This window comes from Grammomys surdaster, unplaced genomic scaffold, assembly GCF_004785775.1.
Source record: "Grammomys surdaster isolate TR1022 unplaced genomic scaffold, NIH_TR_1.0 126109, whole genome shotgun sequence".
Lineage (NCBI taxonomy): Eukaryota > Metazoa > Chordata > Mammalia > Rodentia > Muridae > Grammomys > Grammomys surdaster.
Window position 1 is genome coordinate 2,066,022 of NW_021620917.1, and position 20,549 is coordinate 2,086,570.

The window sequence follows — 20,549 nt, forward strand, 5'->3', positions numbered from 1 at the left end:
CCTTCCTCCTCCTCCTCCTCCTCCTCCTCCTCCTCCTCCTCCTCCTCCTCCTCTTCCTCTTCCTCTTCATCCTCTTCTTCATCTTCATCCCTGACTGTTGAAGTAATTATTTAAAATCGGTGGCACTCAGTCTGACTTGTTCTTAATCAGCCGCCATCTTCTCGACGAGACTAGGCCTGAGGTCATGAGCAGCGGCGTGTTCTCACTGCTGCCGCAGCTCAGGCCGCCAGCTCAGGCCACCAGAGACACCCGCCCTGCCACCCTCGAGACACCAGCGTGGGAGATGGCTCTGCCAATCTTCCACACTGTCTCCACACGGCTGGGCTGAGACCAGACCATCCCGCCATCCACGCGGTACCAGGTAGAAATGAGATTCTAATGCTTAAAGATTATCCAATAGCTTTTTATGTTTGGTAATGCTCAATAACAAGAAGCCCACACAATTAGAGGTGTGACCCAATACCCAACCTAGATATGTCAACTACCTTTGACTGCTGGAGATATGCGTACATCCGTTTCCATGTTCACCTCTCTCCAGTCCTCCTCCTCCCCTTCCTCTCCTTACTCTTCCTCTTCCTCTCCTCACTCCTCCCACCTTAACTCCTCCCAGCTTTCGGGGGAAAATATGCCACTACACCTGATTTCCTGGCCTAGAACTTAATCTGTAGATCAGACTGGTTTTGAACTCAAGAGATCTGCTTAAAGAGTTCTGAGATTAAAAGTGTGTGCCATCACACGTAGCTACCATATGGGTTTTTAAAGTTAATACAACTTGTTTATTAACGAGGTCTTGTGTATGTCAGGATGGCTTTGAACTTCTGATCCTTTTGCTTCCCGTTCCTGGGTGTTGGGATAACGGGTGTGTACCACTATGCCTGTTGAGCTGGGGATCAAACTTCAGGACTTTGTGAATGTACAAGTCAGTGGCATTGGGGTACTAGGGTTGTGAGCGAGCGCATCACCACTTCTGTGGCTGAGACATTGTATTCCCCCAAACGGTCACTCATCACCATTCCATCTGACCCAGCCATGGTGACCATTCATGAGCTTTGTGAAGCGCGCCCACCTCGCCAGCAAGGAAGACACGCGGACACACATCAGGATCCTTCCGTAGGAACACGTTTATTCCCAAAAACAAAATGGTAGAAGACGCCAGGGCTGGGAAAAGCACTGCTTATATACCCTTAGAGCGGTGTATTCACCTCTGATTGGCTGCTTACTCGTTGCGCGCCAAAACGCCGTGGGATGGGCTTTAACTTTGGCGGGCTTTTACCATGGCACATGCACAATTTACTTGTTTACTAGGAAGAATCCCGGTCGCCATCGCCATCTTGCAATGGCAGATTCTGCCAGCGCAAACGCGGCTTCCTACATCTGCCCCTTTTTTGTTTTATTGTAGAGGGTGGTAGATGAGATCCCTGGGAAGGTTTCGTAACTCCCATATTTGGGGATCTCACGGCGGGTCTGAGTCTCTTTGGAGGGCGGTGCTCAAACTCTTACCCATCACTGGGTCAGCCTCCCCACCTGGGGCTGCCCTGTCTTAGGTGGCCGAGGCTTATCCGTCCGCTCCGTTATTGACTTACCAGACCTTCTATCCGTGGAACGAACACCTTAGTGGGCAGGGACTGCGTATAGAAATGTTTGAGGCTTTACAGGGTGTCTTTACCAAAAGCCCTTGGGTACAGCGGCTGAGGAATCTGTCTACTGGCTATTTCCTTTTGTTTTGTTAAACAGGCACTGGTCAATGTCCCGTGTCTTAGGCTAGCTGACGTTTTTCCACAGCCAGCACCAAAGAATGGTGAGCTCTCTGTCTAGGCTACGAGGGTCGCGCACCCACACCTGGCATTCTCAGAATGTGCACCCCAGGTTGTGGCCACTCGTAATGCCTGTCACTGGGTAAAGTCACCACTCGTGGTGTACCTCTGGCATATGGGATCAGCCTATTCTCGTCGTTGGGACCAATGGCAGCTGGCCTGGAGACAAAAAGATGGAGCTGTCTATCTGGCTGTTCTTGGCCTGTCTAGCGTGGTACCAGTCATGACTCAAACTCAAGCCCAATCAAGCAAATTCCATCTTGGGGGAATAAGCGATCAAGGACTAATAGTTTAAGACAGTCTCCCTTACCCTATCAGGTGCAATGGAAGCAAGTCCTCTGAGTGCAAGGGCTAAGGGGAACAGAAAGAGATGCAAACACCCATCCCTGTGCAATGGAGTCATCTCCTAGGGGTGCAAGGGCTGTTTGCCTCAAAATTCAGGTACCACAGCTACACAGACAAGGACCAGCCAGGCCAAGACTCCTCACCGACCCAGTGTAATGGGCAAATCTTTTGGGATGCAACGGCTGATGGCCCAACATTTAGCACCACCACTAGTGAGGGGGAGACTACTTATTTTCGAAGCAGTGATAGCCACACTGCAGGGGAAGCCCCTAGTTTTTTGGTCACAAGCGTCTGGGCAATAATAGCCTTGTCAAGATTTTGTTGAGCTCTGAGTTTGCAAGCCAACCAAAAAATGAACACTAATCCGCAACATAGGGCATACCAAACAGGCCTACTCCCACCCACTTAAAAAAAAAGAAAAGAAAAAAGCTGAAGAAATCCAGGAGGACAGTCCCTCAGTCGGGGACAGATCCACGAGCGTCGAGTTGATGTCCACCACAGCTGTTCTCAATTTTTTGAGTGTCTCATCGAAGTTTTCTGACCAATTTCCTGTAAGATATTGAAACAATTTTCTGGACAGATTAGCTACTCGAGTAAAGTTTTCATGTTGTACACTGGTGATGTAAAGTGCACCCAGTTTTCTCTCACATCCCAATTGGGCTAATTGAAAGAGGATATCTAATCTCTCTCTCACTAAATCAAGGCGTTGATTAAGGATCATTAGCCTGCCTTTTAGTTGGGTGCTGGCGGAGGTTTGAAGGTTAACAGCCTCCACCACCATGGCTGACAATTGGTTGAGGGTAGTGCCCATCTGAACAGAAGTTGACATAGCAATCTCAGCGGCAGTGGTGGCAATGGCACTAACTGATATCGCCGTCACTATGGCTGCAATTATACCAAAATCTCTTTTTTGTCTAAATAATGACAAAGTGGAAGGAGTCTCCACGGGGACGGGAACCCATCAAGGGACTCTGGCAACTATAGTGCGAGTGAATCTTTTAGAACTCCAACACTGGGACATCCAACAGGTTTCATTGGTACAATTCTTAAAGGTGGAATTTGATAAAATAAACAAAAATACTAGGAACCCAAAGCTGGAGGATCCAAATAAGAATCTGCATATGAGTCTTTTGGGGGGTCATCTTCAGATGTCACGAGTCGCCGCGTCAGTCGCTCTGGTAGCCAAAATGGATTGTCTTCTTTCTGTGGAAAGACACAAACCGCTCCCCTGGCTTTTATTAAAATAGAATCTGGACCTTTTCATTGTCCGGTCAAGATGTCTTTTTATTTGACCATCTCTTTTGGCCTGTCAGGCTCTAAACATGACGGTCAGCAGCCGAATGGCCCTGACTGTCCAGATTTAAAATATTGAGGGTAAAAAGTGCTAAAAGCTGTTCCTCCTTCATCAGTTAATTGTCAAGGGGAATTAGGACTTGCATCTTTCTTGAGAATATCCAACAGGGGTTTACGTTCTTCTATGGTAAGCTGAAGATGAGGTTTTAGCCAATTAATATCTGCTGTTAACAACTTTTGAGAATCATTAAAAGTAAACTATTTTTTGTATGTACACTTGTAAGCCAGAAGATGGCACTAAATCTCACTACAAATGGTTGTGAGCCACCATGTGGTTGCTGGGAATTGAACTCTAATATTTTTAGTTGTGAGTCCAGCCTTTAATGGGAGAGTCATCTCTCTAGACCCAATTATCTACTCTTATTGGAATTTTATGTGCCACAATTGAATTCCCAGATATTGAAAAGATACTGTTTTTGAATCTTTTCTGGAGCAACAAGTACTCCAAAATCTTAAAGCTCATTGTACTAGAGCAAAGGCTTGCAGAGAAACTCCTTTAGAGAGATTAGCCAATAAAATATACAATGAATAATATACACTGAGAGATTCAAACGCTTTAACCTTTTGTATTAAAGCAACAACAAATTTTTTAAGGCCATTAATCATTCTTTGAGGCAAGCTTTTTTAATGAATGGCTTCATGGGCTCTCAAAAATCACAAGCAATTTCACTTAATGCAAACCTCTCACCTTTACCAGGAGGTAAAGGAACTGTATAAAACAATCTTCTAAATCTATAATAATTTTATATGCATTTACTTGAACGGCAGCTGGAGTAGGCAAGTCAGGCTGTAGTGCCCCATTAGTTTTATAAATCTTAAATTTGAACTTTCTTTTGGATTAATTGAATAACCAACTCTTTTTAGCTGAGTGAAGTATTAGATAAAGCCAAGTTGAAGGCAATCTTGTCCTCTAATAATTGTTAAATAGCCCCAGTATCTATCAATCTTTTAAAACCCTTTTTCCTTCAATTATTAATTTAAGATTAGGTCTCTTGTTACTGATAAGACCTAATACACATCAGAGGAACCAAAGCCGTTTTGTTTTCTATCACACTCAACAATTTTGGCCTGGCCCATAAGCTGTTTTCAATTTCTTTTGAGTCTGAGGTTGACACCTCCCTAAGGAACAAGCAAGGCAATAAACAAATTCTAGAAAACACCCTTTTTGAGGCTGGTAAGGACAAAAGGAATGTCTGAAATCCAAGCTTCTGTTTCACCCACTCTGTATATAGCCTTAATTTAAATGTAAATGTTTTAAATCTTGGCCTATGTCTTGAGGCCTGGCCCAAGGATTATCCTTCTTGTACCAAGGACAAGTTTTAGTCAAGTAACCTTGGCCTCAGGATTATCTTTTTTGCACCAAGGACAAGTTTGTCAGGTAACCTTGGTCACCTGACTGTTGCTCAAGCCTCTATTTTTGGGACAGTCACTTTAAAAACTATCTAAATTTTCACATTTAAAACACCCCCCATCTCTATGGCTCTGTGTAAACTATGGCCAGACCCTGATTGTATGAGGGTGCAATTTCATCCCAAAGACGAATGTATCTGTGTAAGTCTGTCTTTGCTTGTATGGTCTGAGAGCTGTGTAGGCAGTTTAACCTGATTAACATCACACTGACCTTGTCTTACAAGCATGTTAAGATCCCAGTCTGCATGCTTGCCTGAGTATTATTCATCATGGCACTATGATTTTTACTAGTACCACTCCAATCTGAGCTCCAAATCAAGTAATTTCCTGACAAAATAGCCAACTCTGCTCTATCCTCTTTTCAACCATAAACATGGATGAGTCAAAGAATTCCAAACTCACAATTGGACTGCCAACTGTAGCCAATGGAATACTGGCAGTTTAACTAAATTTTTAAATTTCTTTTGTAACATTAGAGTATAACCATTAATTTTGAGAAGCAAAACCAAAAGCAAAAGCAATGTAAACAATCTATTTCTTCTAAAATCAACACCAAGTAGATTACCTTTATGTTACAAAGTTTTGTTGTCAATTCTTACATATGAGTGCATGAAGCAGCTTTTACTATCTCATTGAAGAGATACTGTTTTCTGGTTTCTGAATGACTATAACACTGAGTTAGTTTTACGCCACTTTTCGTTACCAAAGTTGTAAATTTCTAATCACATCTAATAATTTAAGCCAATAGTCTATAACCAAGACATGTAGAACATTTTTATACTTTTAAAACCAATTAGAAACAACAATGAAGTGGCCATGCATCTTATATACTTAGACCAAACAAAATTTCTTGTCTTTTTTTGCTGTAATTTCAAGAGAAAAGCACCTTGTCACAGAGATTTTTCTAGGACAAAATAACTCTTAGCTTCCTTATAAAACCCAAAATGCTGCTGATCTCTTTTAAAAGCAGCTTATGCCAACTTCAATTCCTGAAAAGGCTTTTTTAGCTCAGCTCAACTCTTAGCTACAGGTGTAGGGTAGCTGATCAGTCTCTGCTGTGTAAATTAAGACTGTCTTTGAAACAAAGTTAAACTAGCCCAAAGGTTGGATCAAGCAGTTTCAACGATCCTCTCTTTTGAACATGTAACAAACACAGAACACTAGACAACGAAACAAAAAGCAAACACAAACACGTGGACATTGGCGCGCCAAGGACATACAACAAAGAAGGACATCTAAGAGCCACAGAGAATTTCAGGACGTCTCCTGAATTCTCTGTTTATAGATGAACTCTGAAATAGCCTTTTTATTCTTTTTGCTGACACAGCTCAGAGAGAGGACACCTGTATTTTTAAAACCCTTTCTCTCTCTCTCATATTCAAGATGTAACTTTTCATCTCGTTCATTGGAGATGTAGCAGGCAGCTATTGTAACACCTCAGTACCCTGCTTTCTAGTTTTCCAATTCCTTTTAACCCTGCTCTTTCCACTTGAAGCAGCTTTTAGGCTGTGGGCAATGTCTGTTTAGAATTCTCCTGACCTATGTTTTGTTGTCACCTCCTAGGCAAAATCGGCACTGGGTCAATACCTCATTCACCTAGACTGTATCCCCCGAAACACTCTTCTTGCAAACACAGCCTCCGAATAACCATCACTAGCGCCAGCACTCGATCTCGCGGCGGTGGCCGTTCATCTGGCTGGCATCTTTCCTCTTCATCTATCTCTTCATCTGAGTCCTCTGAGGAAGCTATCCCCTCCGACTCAGAGCTATCAAGCCGTAAAAACCCCGGCTCCTTTACCAGATAAAGAGGTTTCTTTTCTAGGGCTTTTTCGCCTTTTCTACTTTTCTCACCCAGGGCGTCCTTTCCCTGACCTTTCACCCCCTCAGATCGAGGGCCCTTGGGGGAGCCTAATTTCTTCGACATGTCTTTTTTTCCTTTTTCTTTCTGAGTTTCTAAGCGCTTCCTTTCCTCTGTTTCTGACATGTTGGCCTGTAATCCGTCTAGCACTGCCCAGCCCGCCGCTACTGTTGAGCGGCTTTTCTCATCCTGCAAAACTAGAAGGAAGAGTACCAGCACTGCCTGGGGAGGGAGACGAAATAATTCAAGTCCAAACATGTCTCTCAGAGATTTACCCTGTCCTACGGTTCTGGATCTGCTCCACGCGTGGAGGGTCTTCTCGAACAGCGCCGGCGATGGTGAATTCTCCCGGGTTTCGGCACCAACTGTGAAGCGCGCCCACCTCGCCAGCAAGGAAGACACACGGACACACATCAGGATCCTTCCGTAGGAACACGTTTATTCCCAAAAACAAAATGGTAGAAGACGCCAGGGCTGGGAAAAGCACTGCTTATATACCCTTAGAGCGGTGTATTCACCTCTGATTGGCTGCTTACTCGTTGCGCGCCAAAACGCCGTGGGATGGGCTTTAACTTTGGCGGGCTTTTACCATGGCACATGCGCAATTTACTTGTTTACTAGGAAGAATCCCGGTCGCCATCGCCATCTTGCAATGGCAGATTCTGCCAGCGCAAACGCGGCTCCCTACAGAGCTTCCTGTCTCTCTGAGTTCCCTGTAACTGGACATCGCATGGTTCAGTCACTCAGCATGTGACCACCACACTGGCTTCTCACAGTGTTCCACCATCCATGCTGTGGCCTGAGTCTGTTCTTCATTCCTCTCTGTGACCAACAGCACTCCAGTTCACAAGCACAGTATATTTTACGTGTTGAGAAGTTGATAGATATTTGGCTATTCCAGTTTTTGGTTATTTCTGAGTAGCTGTGAGCAGTGTACATACATTTCATGTCAATACATCTTCATTTCTCTTGGGTGTGTGCTTAGAAGTAGATTTATGAGGTCATGTGGCACCTTGTAACCACTGAACAACAGCTGGAATGTTTCCTACAAGCAGTGTATAAGGCTTCCAGTTTCTCTGCATCTTCACCAACACTTTAAATTACCTACCTCTAAAGGTGTTTGTTTTGTTTGAGGGTAGGCTGTGCACCACTATGTAGCCCAGGGTAGCTCAGATACTCAATCTTCCTGCCTCACCTTCCCTAGTGCTGGGAATACATGTATTACCACCCTGCCCAGTTGATATAAGAAAGCTGAGACGTCCTTCGCCCACTGTCACTTCTCTCTATGACTTGAGTTACACAGTTGCTCTCATCAGGAGTTTGGATGAGTTTCTTTTTTCCTCCTCTGACTTCCAAAAACGCCTGAATTCTACTTTTTACCCCCTCATATTATAAAAATAACACAATATTCAGATAACTGAGAAGTAGCGTTTGGCTCGGGGATCTCCATGGCTGAGTGGGTAAGGCATTTGCCACACAAACAAGAATCTCAGTTTGGATCCCAGAAGCCATGTAAAGCACAGTGTGCTGGCACACATCTGTAATGGAGAGGCTAAGAGGTGAAGACAGGAAAGTCCCAGAAGCTCACAGGCCCGGCTAACCTGGCAGTACCAGAGCAAGCTAGCTTCAGGCAAGGACACTGGACCCCATGCTCTGTAGACACACACATCATAACATGAGCGCCCACCGAGGACTCTCACAGAGGACATTTAAAGGAAACAGCAGTGAGAGACCCCTGCCCTGCCCACCCTGTCCCAGCTCCCAGAGGCGGCCTGGCCTCACACCTTCACCATCCTTGTGCCATAGTCTCATGACATGCCAGGGAGGGCCCCGAGCCTCTCCGTTCTCACTGCGCACCAGTTTCCGTTATTGTTTCGTTGTGATGTCCTGAGACAAGGCCTCACTCTGCAACGGGGCTGGCCTGAAGCTTGCCATCCTGTTCCAGCCTTGTGAGTGTTATGCTCCCCAGCCTGCACCATCGTTCATGCGCAGAGACGCTGGGGGCTGGTCCTGCTGTCAGTGCCCTCGGCCTGGTGTTCCTGTGCTCAGTGGCTTTAGAGAGACAGTGGTTCGCCTTGCAGGACTTTAGTTTGATGCACAAGCTGTCTACATGTATTTATCTTATGAACAGCAGGATGGCGAAGTGCTGTATTTTGAGTGACCTTTCTGCCTGTGTGAAAGTTCTCCTGCAGGAAGCTCTCTCACACACTAGCCTGGGATGCCTGTCTGCACTGACTGTGACTCAAATCTGTGTTCAAAGGGTCAGATTTGTGGCAACTGATGTGTATGTGCTTGTGTGTGTGTGTGCTTGCGCTTATGTGATGCTTGCATGTGAGACAGAGGCACAGAAAGAGACATAGAGCATTTCGAACCCAGGGCCTCACGGATGCTAGGGCAGTGCCACACCTCTCAGCTGTGTATACTGCCTGGTGGGTCAGATTTGATGCAGGGATCCTCTGAGTGGTGGGTCTGCACTCTTGGGTCAGGGATGGTGCTCACAGGTGTCACAGTCTGTTTGCTAATTCTCTGCTTTTCTGCCCCAGCACCTGTTCCTGGCTTTTCCAAGGATCGTCTTCCTGCTGGGCTTTGTCATCGTTCTGAGCTTGCTCCTGGCTGGCTACCTGTGCTTTGCTCTGTACCTGGCTGCCACCAACCAGACCACAAATGAATGGTATAGAGGTGACTGGGCCTGGTACCAGCACTGGCCTCTGGTGGCCTGGTCCCCATCAGCCGAGCCCCAGATCCACCAGAATATTCACTCCCGTGGGTTTTGGAGCAACCTTCGAGAGATCTTTCTTCCTGCTACCCCCAGTTACAAGAGAAAGAAGACATAGCACGGGACGCGTCCTGCCTGTTGAATACAGTGCACATCTGTTTGTACACGTGGATATCTATTCTCTCAGTGTCATTCGTGCTGGTTTCTGCTGTGCGGGTGTGAGTGGACTTTAATCGGGAAGCAGGCTGGCTGAGTTCTGGGATGTCCCAGGGCATATTTCCCTCCTGCTCATTTCCTGCTAGAACCAGTAACTTCTCAGGTCCTAGTGGGCAAAGGGTCAAGAGATGTGTAAGGCTCTGGGTGACAAGGAGGCCTTTGCTTCTTTCAGTGCGCCCTCGGGTGCTTGAGCTAGGCTTGTAAAGCCTGCTCCCTGGTGTACAAGAGTCTCGGGAGCGGAGTGTCTCAGGGTTGTGCCAGCCGTACTCTTGCCCTGGTTTGTTCTTTACCAGGCAGGGGCTCTTTATCAACTAAATCCTCTCAGCCATAGGCCTCCTAGTCATTGTACTTGCGAGCCACACGCAAGACTTTTCCATTCTGTTTTAAAATCTCCAATCTTCGCTGGGCAGAGGTGGTGTACACCTTTGATTCCAGGACTCAGGAGGCAGAAGAACGTGGATCTCTGAGTTTGAGGCCAGCCTGGTCTACACAGCGAGTTGCAGGACAGCCAGTGCTACACTAAGAAACCCTGTCTCGAAAAACCAAAAAGGAAAAAAAAAAATCTTCACTGACAGTTCAGTGTAATGTGTAAATGATTTGCCCATAGATTGTATTCAAATTCTTGGGTCAGGGGTTAGGGTGTTGTAGGATGGGAGGGTTTTCAGGAACAGGAGCATGTAGGTTGAACCATGTTCTCCTGGGCTTGGCTAGGGCATAGCAGTTAAGAGGGGCCAGGAGTCAGGAGAGAATTTGGAAACAGAGACCCTGAGACAGAAGGATCAGGGGAAACAGATTGTGACCAGCATCTTTTTTCCTAGTAGTCGCCCCCCGGGGGCGATCTGGTTGGTGGGGAGCACGAGAAGGCTTGCATACGTGGTGCTGGCTCAGAACACCTCTGACTGTCTGATACTCAAACAGGCGGCGAGAACACCTCTGAAGTTCCGACAAACACTTGGTAAGACGCCGGGGCGGGGCCTCGTGCTTGCCCGTGTGGGCCTCACCGCCAGGGGGCGCCCACGAGAGCGCGCAGCCGCGGCCCGAGCTTGGCCCCTGCGGGCCGCCGTCGCCACCCCGGCATTCCGCCGCCGGTTCGGCCGAGCGGCGTCGGCTCCCGCGGCTCTGGGCGGCGCCGCAGTCAGACCCCAGGACACCCGCTGGCCTGTGGCGGCGGCGGCGACGATGGTCCCCTGAGCGGGTCGGCGCCTGTTAGCGGCGGGCGGGCGGGCGCCGCGACCCTGCCCGCGTCGGGGCCCAGGCCAGTCGCGCCTCTTTGTCTCCGGGCGGAAGTAGGACTCGCGGCGGGGACAGGGCGGCCGCACCATGAGCGACATCCGCCACTCGCTGCTGCGGCGCGACGCGCTGAGCGCCGCCAAGGAGGTGCTGTACCACCTGGACATCTACTTCAGCAGCCAGCTGCAGAGCGCGCCGCTGCCCATCGTGGACAAGGGCTCCGTGGAGCTGCTGGAGGAGTTCGTGTTCCAGGTGCCCAAGGAGCGCGGCGCGCAGCCCAAGGTGCTCGCCCCGGCCGTGCCCTCGCTCGGTGACAGGCGCTCGCTCGCCCCGAGGTCTCGCTCCTCTTTCAGCCCCCTGCCCTGCAGTCCAGCGGCGTTGCTCAGCCGCGTGCCCGTCTCGCAAGCGTGTGACATTCGCCCACCAATGAGCCTGGTGGTGGCTTGGGAACTGGCTACTTAACATTCCTCTGGGATGTTGCTTAGCTAGATGCAGGGCTTTTTCCTTTGCTTATTCGTAGGGTTAAGCCCCCGGGCTTAGGCTTCACAAAGGTAAAAAAGTACGCCCTGGGGAAAAAAAAAACATTTTATTTTCTTTTTTGAGACACTGTCTTACTGTGTACCATGTATCTCGGGCCAACCTGGATCCTCTAGACTTAGCCTCGTGTGTGCTGGGATTCCAAGCATCCGCTTCTCTAATCCTTTACTCTAAGGGGCAGGTGTAGGCCCTCTTTCACAGCTTCTCTTCCGGGTTTGTTTTCACAGAGACTGAACTCGCTCCAGGAGCTCCAGCTTCTTGAAATCATGTGCAGTTATTTCCAGGAGCAGAGCAAGGACTCTGTGCGGCAGATCATTTTCTCCTCCCTTTTCAGCCCCCAAGGAAACAAAGCCGACGACAGCCGAATGAGCTTGTTGGGAAAGCTCGTCTCCATGGCCGTGGCTGTGTGTCGGATCCCCGTGTTGGAATGTGCGGCCTCCTGGCTCCAGGTACTGCTCTCGAAAGCATTACTTCCCACGGTCTCCATAGACAGGATAACAAGAGTTTGGATGTAACTGGATGTCTGTCATTGATCATTGCTGCCCGAGTGCTACACCCAGTTCCATTTTTATGGCGCAAACAATTTTTTGTTTGTTTTGTTTGTTTGATCTTTTTGAAACAAGGATTTGGTATGTAGCCCATGCTTGCTTCAAACCTCATGACCCTTCTACCTGAGCCTCTTGAGGATTATAGGAGACACTGCCTGGCTCTGGAACTGTAGTCTTCTTATGCACACGGTAGTAAATGGTTAGGGTTTGTTTTATTTTGAAACAGGTTCTGATTATGTAGCCCAGGCTGTCCTGGATCTCAAAATGTAGACTAGGCTGGCCTTGAACTCAACCAAGACCCACCTGTCTCTGCTTCTTGAGTGTTGGGAATTAAAGGTATGTGCCATCACAGCCATCTTATTTAAAACGTTCACTGATTATTAGTGTGCACGTATGATGTGTGTGGTTGCCTGTGCCATGGCACACCTGTAGAGGTCTGAGGACAACTTTGTGAAGTCAGTTCACTACTTTCACCTTTTTTTATTTTCCATTGTTTAAGACAGGGTTTCTCTGTGTAGCCCTGGCTGTCCTGGAACTCGCTCTGTAGACTAGGCTGGCCTTGAACTCAGAAATCCGCCTGCCTCTGCCTCCCAAGTGCTGGGATTAAAGGCGTGCGCCACCACTGCCCGGCTTCCTTGGCTCCTTTTCATCTTAAATTTTTGAAGTTATTTATTAACTTTTAATTGTTTTGTGTGGGGATGTTTGGCCTGTGTGTGTGTGTCTGTGTACCACCTGTGTGCTTGGTACTCACATCGTGGAGGCTGCTGGAAGCGGGCTTCCAATCCCTGGAACCAGAGTTTCAGATGGTTGTGAGTCACCATGTGGGTACTGGGAATCGAACCTGTGTCGTCTGGAAGAGCAGCCAGTGCCCCTAACCACTGAGCCTTCTCTCTAGCCCCCACTTCTTTTGCCTTTATGTAGTTACAGAGTTTTCTCTCAGGTTGTCAGGCTTGTGGGGCAAGAGCTGTACTGGCCAAACCATCTGCCATCCCCCTATCTTTTTTTTAAAAAAGAGTCGTACTGTGTACCCTTGATTGCCATGGAATTTATTATGTGGATCAGGCCACTCTATAACTCACAAAAATCTGCCTACCTCTGCCTCCCCAGATTAAAGGTTTGTGACACTACACCTGGCCTTAAATTAATTTCTTTTTTTTTTTAGATTTATTTATTTATTATATATGAATACACTGTAGCTGTCTTCAGACACACCAGAAGAGGGCATCAGATCTCATTACAGATGGTTGTGAGCCACCATGTGGTTGCTGGGATTTGAACTCAGGACCTCTGAAAGCGCAGTCAGTGCTCTTAACCACTGAGCCATCTCTCCAGCCCTTAAATTAATTTTTTGATAAAGAAAAAAAAAAGGCGTCATCTTCAGAATAAATGGAAAATCTATTTCTTAGGCAAAATGATTGGATTATAAAAACAGTATGCAGAGGAAAGGAGAGATGTCTTAGTGGTTAAGAGACATACTGTTCATACAAAAGACCCAAATTCAGTTCTTAGCACCCAAGTGCCTATAACTCCAGCTCCCGGGGATCCATCACCCCTCTGTCCTCCTTGAATGCCTGTACTCATATGAACACACTCACAGATACACAGGTCCACATGCTGTGAAAAATAAAACCTTAAGAAAAACAAGTTTAGCTCTATAGCTTAGGCCAGCCTAAACTCATGGTCCTTTCGCCTCGGGCTTCCTGGTGCTGAGATGAGGCTTGGACCACCACGCCCGGCTGTCGCAAACATTTTACCATGTGGTAATTGACAAACTCTTCCAACCTCACAGTGGTGGTAATGGTTAGTTTTGATCTATGGTGTCTTACAGAAATTGTCATTTCCTCAGCAGTGAGCTTACCAAAGTCACCTCTCCTCCAAGACAGGCAGGTTTATGTAAATATCCCACCTTTGCAGGCTGCATGGTCCCGATTGCAAGAACTCACCTCTGCCCTCTAGTGCAGGAGTGTAGGATAGCAGGCTTAGTAAGCCTGCTGGTCTGGTGGAGCTGTGCTCCCCTTTGGCTGGGAGGTGGCTGTGGACTGGCTCTATTGGGCCTTAGACAATGAGACCCTGCTCCAAGGGGCTTTGTTAGCAGGTCTCCCGAGCCTTGAAGTGTCCGTCCACTTGGGTGGTCTTCACTGTTGATATGCAGCTGCTACCCGATAGCTCAGGGTTTCTCAGTGACTCGGACTGTGGCTTCTTCCCAGCGGACGCCTGTGGTGTACTGCGTGAGGCTTGCCAGGGCCCTTGTGGACGACTACTGCTGTTTGGTGCCAGGCTCTGTTCAGACACTGAAACAGATCTTTAGTGCCAGTCCTCGTTTCTGCTGCCAGTTCATAACGTCTGTGACCGCGCTCTACGACCTGTCATCAGGTAAGTGTCCAGCAGATGTTTCTGTCGAAGCAGCTTCTGGTGAACGCCAGCTTCCTGTACTTTATCTTTTTTGTGGTTCTGGGGGTAGAACCCAGAGCTGCGAGCATGCTGGGTGAGCATTCTACCCTGGAACTACACCCATGTACCAGTGAGTACATTGGTTTCTGTTTTATTTTGTTGTTTGTGTGTGCGTGCGTGTGTGTGTGTGTGTGTGTGTGTCACATGTGTGCAGTGCCCACAGAAGCCTTTGGAGCTGGAGTTACAGATTATTCAAACGTGGGAACTGAACTCAGGTTAAGAGCAGTGAGTGTTCTTAACCACTCTCCAGACCCTTGCCACTGACTTTTTTTTTAACTGCAAGGTATGCATCGTTTTTTGGGACTAAGCCTAAACGTATGGTATCTCAATCTCTGCCGTTTGATAGAAGTGGCTGTGTTCACGTCTTCCCGGTTGCTTAGGTCTGGATGGCGGAGAAAACCGGGACCTGGAGCTGAGACATGGGTTGTTTTCCATAGACGTGTGACTGCCTCTCCACAAGATCCATTCTTAATTATGTGCGCGTGTGTGAGAGCATGCATGGGTACTGTGGGTGCCCAAGAAAGCCGGGATTGAGTATCAGGTCCCTTGAAGGTGAAAGCACAGACAGTTGTGAGCCGCCCAGTGTGGGAGCTGGGGACCAAACACAAGTCCTCTGGAAGAGCAGTGGGTGCTCATCCATCCATCCACCAATCCATCACCCATCCATCCATCCATCCATCCATCCATCCATCGTCCATCTTTAAGGTTTCTCTTTCTCCTCCTTCCCATCTTACTCTTCTCTTTTCCCCTTCCTCTTCCTCCTCTCTTCTTCCTTCTCTTCCTCTTTCTTCTCTTCCTTTCCCTTCTCATTTTCTTCTGGTGTGTGGGTGTTTTGCCTGCATGTGTATCTGTGCACCACATGAGTGCGTAGTATCCACTGAGGCCAGAAGAGGGTGTTGGATGCCCTGGGACTGTAATTATAGACAGGTGCGAGCCACATGTGGATGCTGGGAAATTAAACCCAGGTCTTTTGGAAGGACAGCCAGGAAGTAGGGGCCAGAGAAGACACAGATGTGGAAGGACTTACGCAGAAAGCCCTGTTCATTGATCCTGTCTGGGAATGTGTCCATGGTGGAAGGAATGGGTGACAAAGCCCAGCTGTGGAGGCCTGAGTCCCCTGCCCTGGTTAACCACAGTCGGTGTCTACTATGGCCCCTGCAGTGTCTTATGGCTTAGGCTCATGGTTTTCCCATGAAGGGAGGGTATTGGTGCTGCTTTCTATGTGAGGCTCGGAGCCTGCTCTTGTGCTCAGGGTTCAGTCTCCTCCATCTGTCCTGGCCTTGCTGCCCTGAGGGCTGACAGGTAGTGTCTTGTCCTGATCTGATGGCTCGGCCAACAGTGTGGCAGTCTTTGGGAACATTTCTCTGTCCTGTTCCATCCCAGCCTTGTTGGTTGTGTGTGTCCCATCTTGCTGTTTTTTATTGCACTTAGCCTTTGCTGCTCTCAGGTGGAGGTGTGCTGCCGCAGTTAGAAGCGCTTGCCGCTTCGACACAGGATTGAGTTGCAGGTGTGTGGTACACATACATACGTGCAGGCAAGACGGTTCAAGAGCACAGGTCTCCTGTGTGGGAATGGAGAATTCAGTCACTAAGCACACATGCCACGTGCATGCCCAGGGCATAGATGCACACCTTCACCTGAACGCACGCTGCCGTTAGGCCGTGACAGGTGTCTCCACTGAGGCCCGGGCATGTGTTAGATTCATAGGGGCAGAAACTCCTTGGGGAATTGAGGGGGCAGGGGCAGGGTTGCCACAGGGGGGTTGTAGACCATAGCTGCAGCCTGCTGCCGGGTCGGGGGGCGACACTGTTGTCGGGACACTGCGAGATGGTCTTCCAGAGGAGGAAAGGCTGGGAACCTTGCTCCAGCAGTGGGAGGGAGCACATGCCTTGCTTCCCAGGTCCTTCTCTGAAATGCTTGAGCCAAGCATCAGAGGGGCTGTCAGGCTCTCCTCTCCCATGAGCTGAGAGTACACGGCCTCGGAGAGGAGGCTGGGCCACAGCCTGAGCATATACCGTGCTGATGCCAAATTGGGCAGTGTAGCTTGGTGACACAAAAGCCAGGCTGACAGAATCAGAGATGAAGTCACTACCTGTTGGTTTGGGGCTTTTTGTTTTTGTTTGTTTGTTGTTGGTGGTGGTGTTTTGTGAGACAGAGTTTCCTGGTATAACAGCCCTGGGTGTCCTGGACTCACTTTGTAGACCAGGCTAGCTGTGAACTGACAGAGATCCTTCTGCCTCTGCCTGCCGAGTGCTGGGATCAGAGATGTACACCCCCATGCCTGGCTCCACCATGTGTTTCTAATGAGTTCTGAGAAAGAACTCTGGGGTGGTGTGTGGACTAAGTGGGCTGGTCTGTATAAAGGACTGGGACCAGCACCTGGCACATAGTAGGCCCAGAGTCAGTGCCAACTTCGCCCTTGTTAGTTCTGTTCTGGAGTCACGCTGGTAATTAGATAAGGGTTCCAGCTTTGGGGCTGAGATGACCACTGGGTGCTGATGAGTGACTGCAGCACTCCGTGCTACTCTCTGAAGGGCACTATAGCTGTCACTGTACTACGGAGGAGATGCCGGATCTAGGGAAGAAACCTATACCCAGACAAGGGCTGAAGTACGCCAGTAGTTTTGAGCTAGGGGCTGGTGAGATAGCTCATTGTGTAGAACAGCAGTTCTCAGCCTGTGGGCCACAATCCCTTTGGTAAACCCCTGTCCAAAAATATTTACATTACAGTTCATAACGAACAATGTTACGGTTATGAAGTGAAAATAATGTTATGGTTTGGTGTCACCGTAACATGAGGAGCTGTGTTAAGTGGTCACAGTTTTAGGAAGGTTGGGAACCATATCTAGAAACACATGCCATACAGCATGAAACTTGACTTCAATCCCTGGGACCCACGTAAAAGTGCAAAGAGAAGGGGCTCCTGCAGGTTGTCCTCTGACCCCCACAGACGCTACACACACGCGCACACACACACACACACAAATAAGTACATATGTATAGGGGTAGAATTGTTAACTTACTGAGGTGGTTTTTATTTTTATTTGTGTTTTTCTGAGCCTTGGCTTTGGCCGCAGGGTCCTGGGCCCGGGGGACAGGACAGCGGTCATGGAGCAGATGTCGGAAGGAAGGGGGACAGGGATGAATGACTTGGGCAGTAGGCGTCTGAGCACCAGACACAAGGCTGTAATCTCAGGGACCCATCCTCCAAGCCCACTCTGCTCCTGTCCCCACGGCCAGAGCCACCCTGACTGAATGTCTCTCTGCAGATGACCTCATCCCACCTTTGGACTTGCTTGAAATGATTGTCAGCTGGATTTTCGAGGACCCGAGGCTGATTCTCATCACATTTTTAAATACTCCCATCGCCGCCAACCTGCCCATAGGATTTTTAGAGCTCACACCCCTCATTGGGCTGATCCGGTGGTGCGTGAAGGCCCCCCTGGCATACAAAAGGAAGAAGCCTTGCCTATCCAATGGCCACATCGGTCACAAGGTTGCCAAGGACTCAGGCACGGGCACGGACAGAGACTCACACCTGCTGTACTCCAAGCTCCACCTGAGCGTCCTGCAGGTCCTCATGACGCTCCAGCTGCACCTGACCGAGAAGAATCTGTACGGCCGCCTGGGGCTCATCCTGTTCGACCACATGGTCCCACTTGTGGAGGAGATCAACAGACTAGCAGATGAACTGAACCCCCTCAATGCCTCCCAGGAGATCGAGCTCGCTCTGGACCGCTTGGCCCAGGCCTTGCAGGTGGCCATGACATCGGGGGCCCTGCTGTGCACGAGAGGTAAGTGCTGACCCTGCAACCCCATGTTGTAGGCAGAAAGGACAGGGGATCCCAGACAGATGACACCTTTGCTTCTTTAGGGACTCCCTCCCCATCCCATGACAATAAGGGAGGTTGGCGGGAAGCCCTAGCCCCAGAGTCGCCCTCATGGGATGCTGCTGTGCTCTGGGTAAGACTTGGAGATAGTACCTGGCTCTTTGGGCACAGGGCAGCTAGAGCATACAGAACCTCTCCTCTGCAGGACTAAGATTTTGGTGAATGTGTGAGGTGGCTCTTGCTTTGTATATCCCAGGCTAGCTTGAAACTCAGGACAGTTTTTCTGCCTCTACTTGAGTGCTAGGATTATGGGAGTGAACCACTATGCTTGGATACGTGTGCTGTCTGATAGCCTCTTTTGGGGGCCGGGCGGACAGCACTGGAGACCGAGCTCTCTACCATGGAGCTAAGCACCACCCTGAGTTTGCTGTCTAAGGCACTGTTGGCCTGTGTGCCCAGTGCACGGTTGCCATTGATGAGTTCCCCCTTTTCCCTGGGTATGACTCAGTAAGAGCCCTGGCTTGTGGCTCTTTCCCAGACACTCAGCAAATCATCAGCAGGTCACTCCTTTCCAAGCGGCTTCTTCTTCTTTTTTTTTTTTTAAAGATTTATTTATGTTATTGATGAGTACACTGCAGCTGTCTTCAGACACACCAGAAGAGGGCATCAGATCTCATTATGGATGGTTGTGAGCCACCATGTGGTTGCTGGGATTTGAACTCAGGACCTCTGGAAGAACAGTCAGTGCTCTTAACCGCTGAGCCATCTCTCCAGCCCCAAGCGGCTTCTTCTGTTTCCAGTTTGTTTGTGGGGTTTTTTTTTGGTATTCATTTATTTATTTATTTATTTATTTATTTATTTATTTTTTGTGAAAACTGCCATTGAGGAGAATCTAGTTTCTAGGGAGGCTGGGAGCTGGCTGCAGCAGGGCCTGCTGATGGCTGGCCGACAGTCTTGTTAAGAACCTCAGACCCAGGTCTCCTAGTCTAACCTCATGTCTCCTTAATTACAGATGACCTGAGAACCTTGTGCTCCCGGCTACCCCATAACAAGTAGGTATTCCTACCTTCAACTGGGTTGGCATTGCTGGCACAGGGTGGGGATGGCAAGAGGCAGGGCAGGACAGACGCCTGTCCTGGGCACATCTGGTCTACAGGTGACCGAGTAGCCCTTGATGAGCTTTCTGCAGGGTTAGATTAGCCCTGGGAAAAGCACAGGCTCAGGGCAGCCCTCTCACTGGGGTGGGAGAGACCATAGCGCTCTCCCAGTGTCACTCAAAACTGCTAAATCAGTGTGCTTCTGTTAGAGCAGTGCTTGGCCTTGGTGTCTTACGTGAGCTGCTGTCCCTTTTAGAACCTGGACATTGCACTTCTGTGACTCTTCTCAGAAGCAAAGCCAAAGTCTGTATGTGCTGAGGGTGGCGTGCCCACGCTGTGGTGACCCCAGAGCCCAGTGTGCTGGCCCTACCTGTGCATGGCTTCCCTCAGCAGGCACTTGGGCGGTCTCTGTGTGTGTCTCTGGGCCTCAGATTCCCTTTGGTGGTGGTGATGCTGTCGGCCTCATAGTGTGTCATGGGCGCTGCTGTCCTTTCAGAATGTGTGCAGTCCAGTTCTGTGACTCTAGGTCTGTGCACGACAGAGTCTCCTGCAGTTCACAGGGAGCATGGTGGCCCTCGATCCCAGATACAGGGGACCGGTCAGTAACAATCATACTTCAGAAGAGAGGGCTGCATAGCTGCTATAATAACTGTGGCTGGGAGTTGGCTCAGCTGGAAAATACTTGATGCATAAGCAAGGGGGTCTGAGTTAGATACTCAGGACCCACATTCAAAAAGCAATTTGTAGCTGTAAGTTATCTGTAATTCCCAATTCTGTAGCCAGAGTGGAGGGAGAGACAGGGAATTCCCTGACAGCTGGCAAGGCAGCTAGCCCAGAGGACAGTGGGAAACGGTGGAGACTCCAGCTCAAGCCGGGTGGAAGGTGAGAGGTGACATCTGAGGTTGTCCTCTGACCTCCATGTTTGCCATGGCACACATGTGCTGGCATTCACATGTGTCTGTATGTACGTGCATATACGTGCATATATGTGCATGTACATGTGCATCATATACACCCATACAGTAGTAACTGTGACCGCTGAGCAAGCTGCTATTTTCACTTGAAGCCAGGCATGTGAGCAGGGCAGGCTGACAGCTTGCTGAGGTGTGAGCAGGGCAGGCTGACAGCAGTGCTGAGGTGTGAG

General features: G+C 48.9%; 2 protein-coding genes across 8 annotated transcripts in view; both read left to right on the forward strand.

Annotated features, from left to right (window-relative positions):
• The window catches only part of Zdhhc4 (zinc finger DHHC-type containing 4), a 20,027-nt gene extending 10,359 nt beyond the window's left edge, over nt 1-9,668 (forward strand). For all 5 annotated transcript variants that reach the window (XM_028756138.1, XM_028756139.1, XM_028756140.1 and 2 more), the window contains one exon: nt 9,324-9,668. In XM_028756138.1, coding sequence (XP_028611971.1) covers nt 9,324-9,614 — 291 coding nt within the window. In that variant the 3' untranslated portion in view covers nt 9,615-9,668. The remainder of the gene's footprint in view (nt 1-9,323) is intronic.
• Nucleotides 9,669-10,995: 1,327 nt separating this feature from the next.
• Nucleotides 10,996-20,549, forward strand: part of CUNH7orf26 (chromosome unknown C7orf26 homolog) — a 13,173-nt gene continuing 3,619 nt past the window's right edge. Inside the window, exons 1-5 of one of the 3 annotated variants that reach the window (XM_028756159.1) lie at nt 10,996-11,224; nt 11,707-11,928; nt 14,235-14,400; nt 17,748-18,272; nt 19,321-19,360. In XM_028756159.1, coding sequence (XP_028611992.1) covers nt 11,033-11,224; nt 11,707-11,928; nt 14,235-14,400; nt 17,748-18,272; nt 19,321-19,360 — 1,145 coding nt within the window. In that variant the 5' untranslated portion in view covers nt 10,996-11,032. Of the gene's footprint in view, nt 11,225-11,251; nt 11,278-11,706; nt 11,929-14,234; nt 14,401-17,747; nt 18,273-19,320; nt 19,361-20,549 lie in introns of those variants that run through there. The other 2 variants (XM_028756160.1, XM_028756161.1) reach the window with 2 other exon arrangements.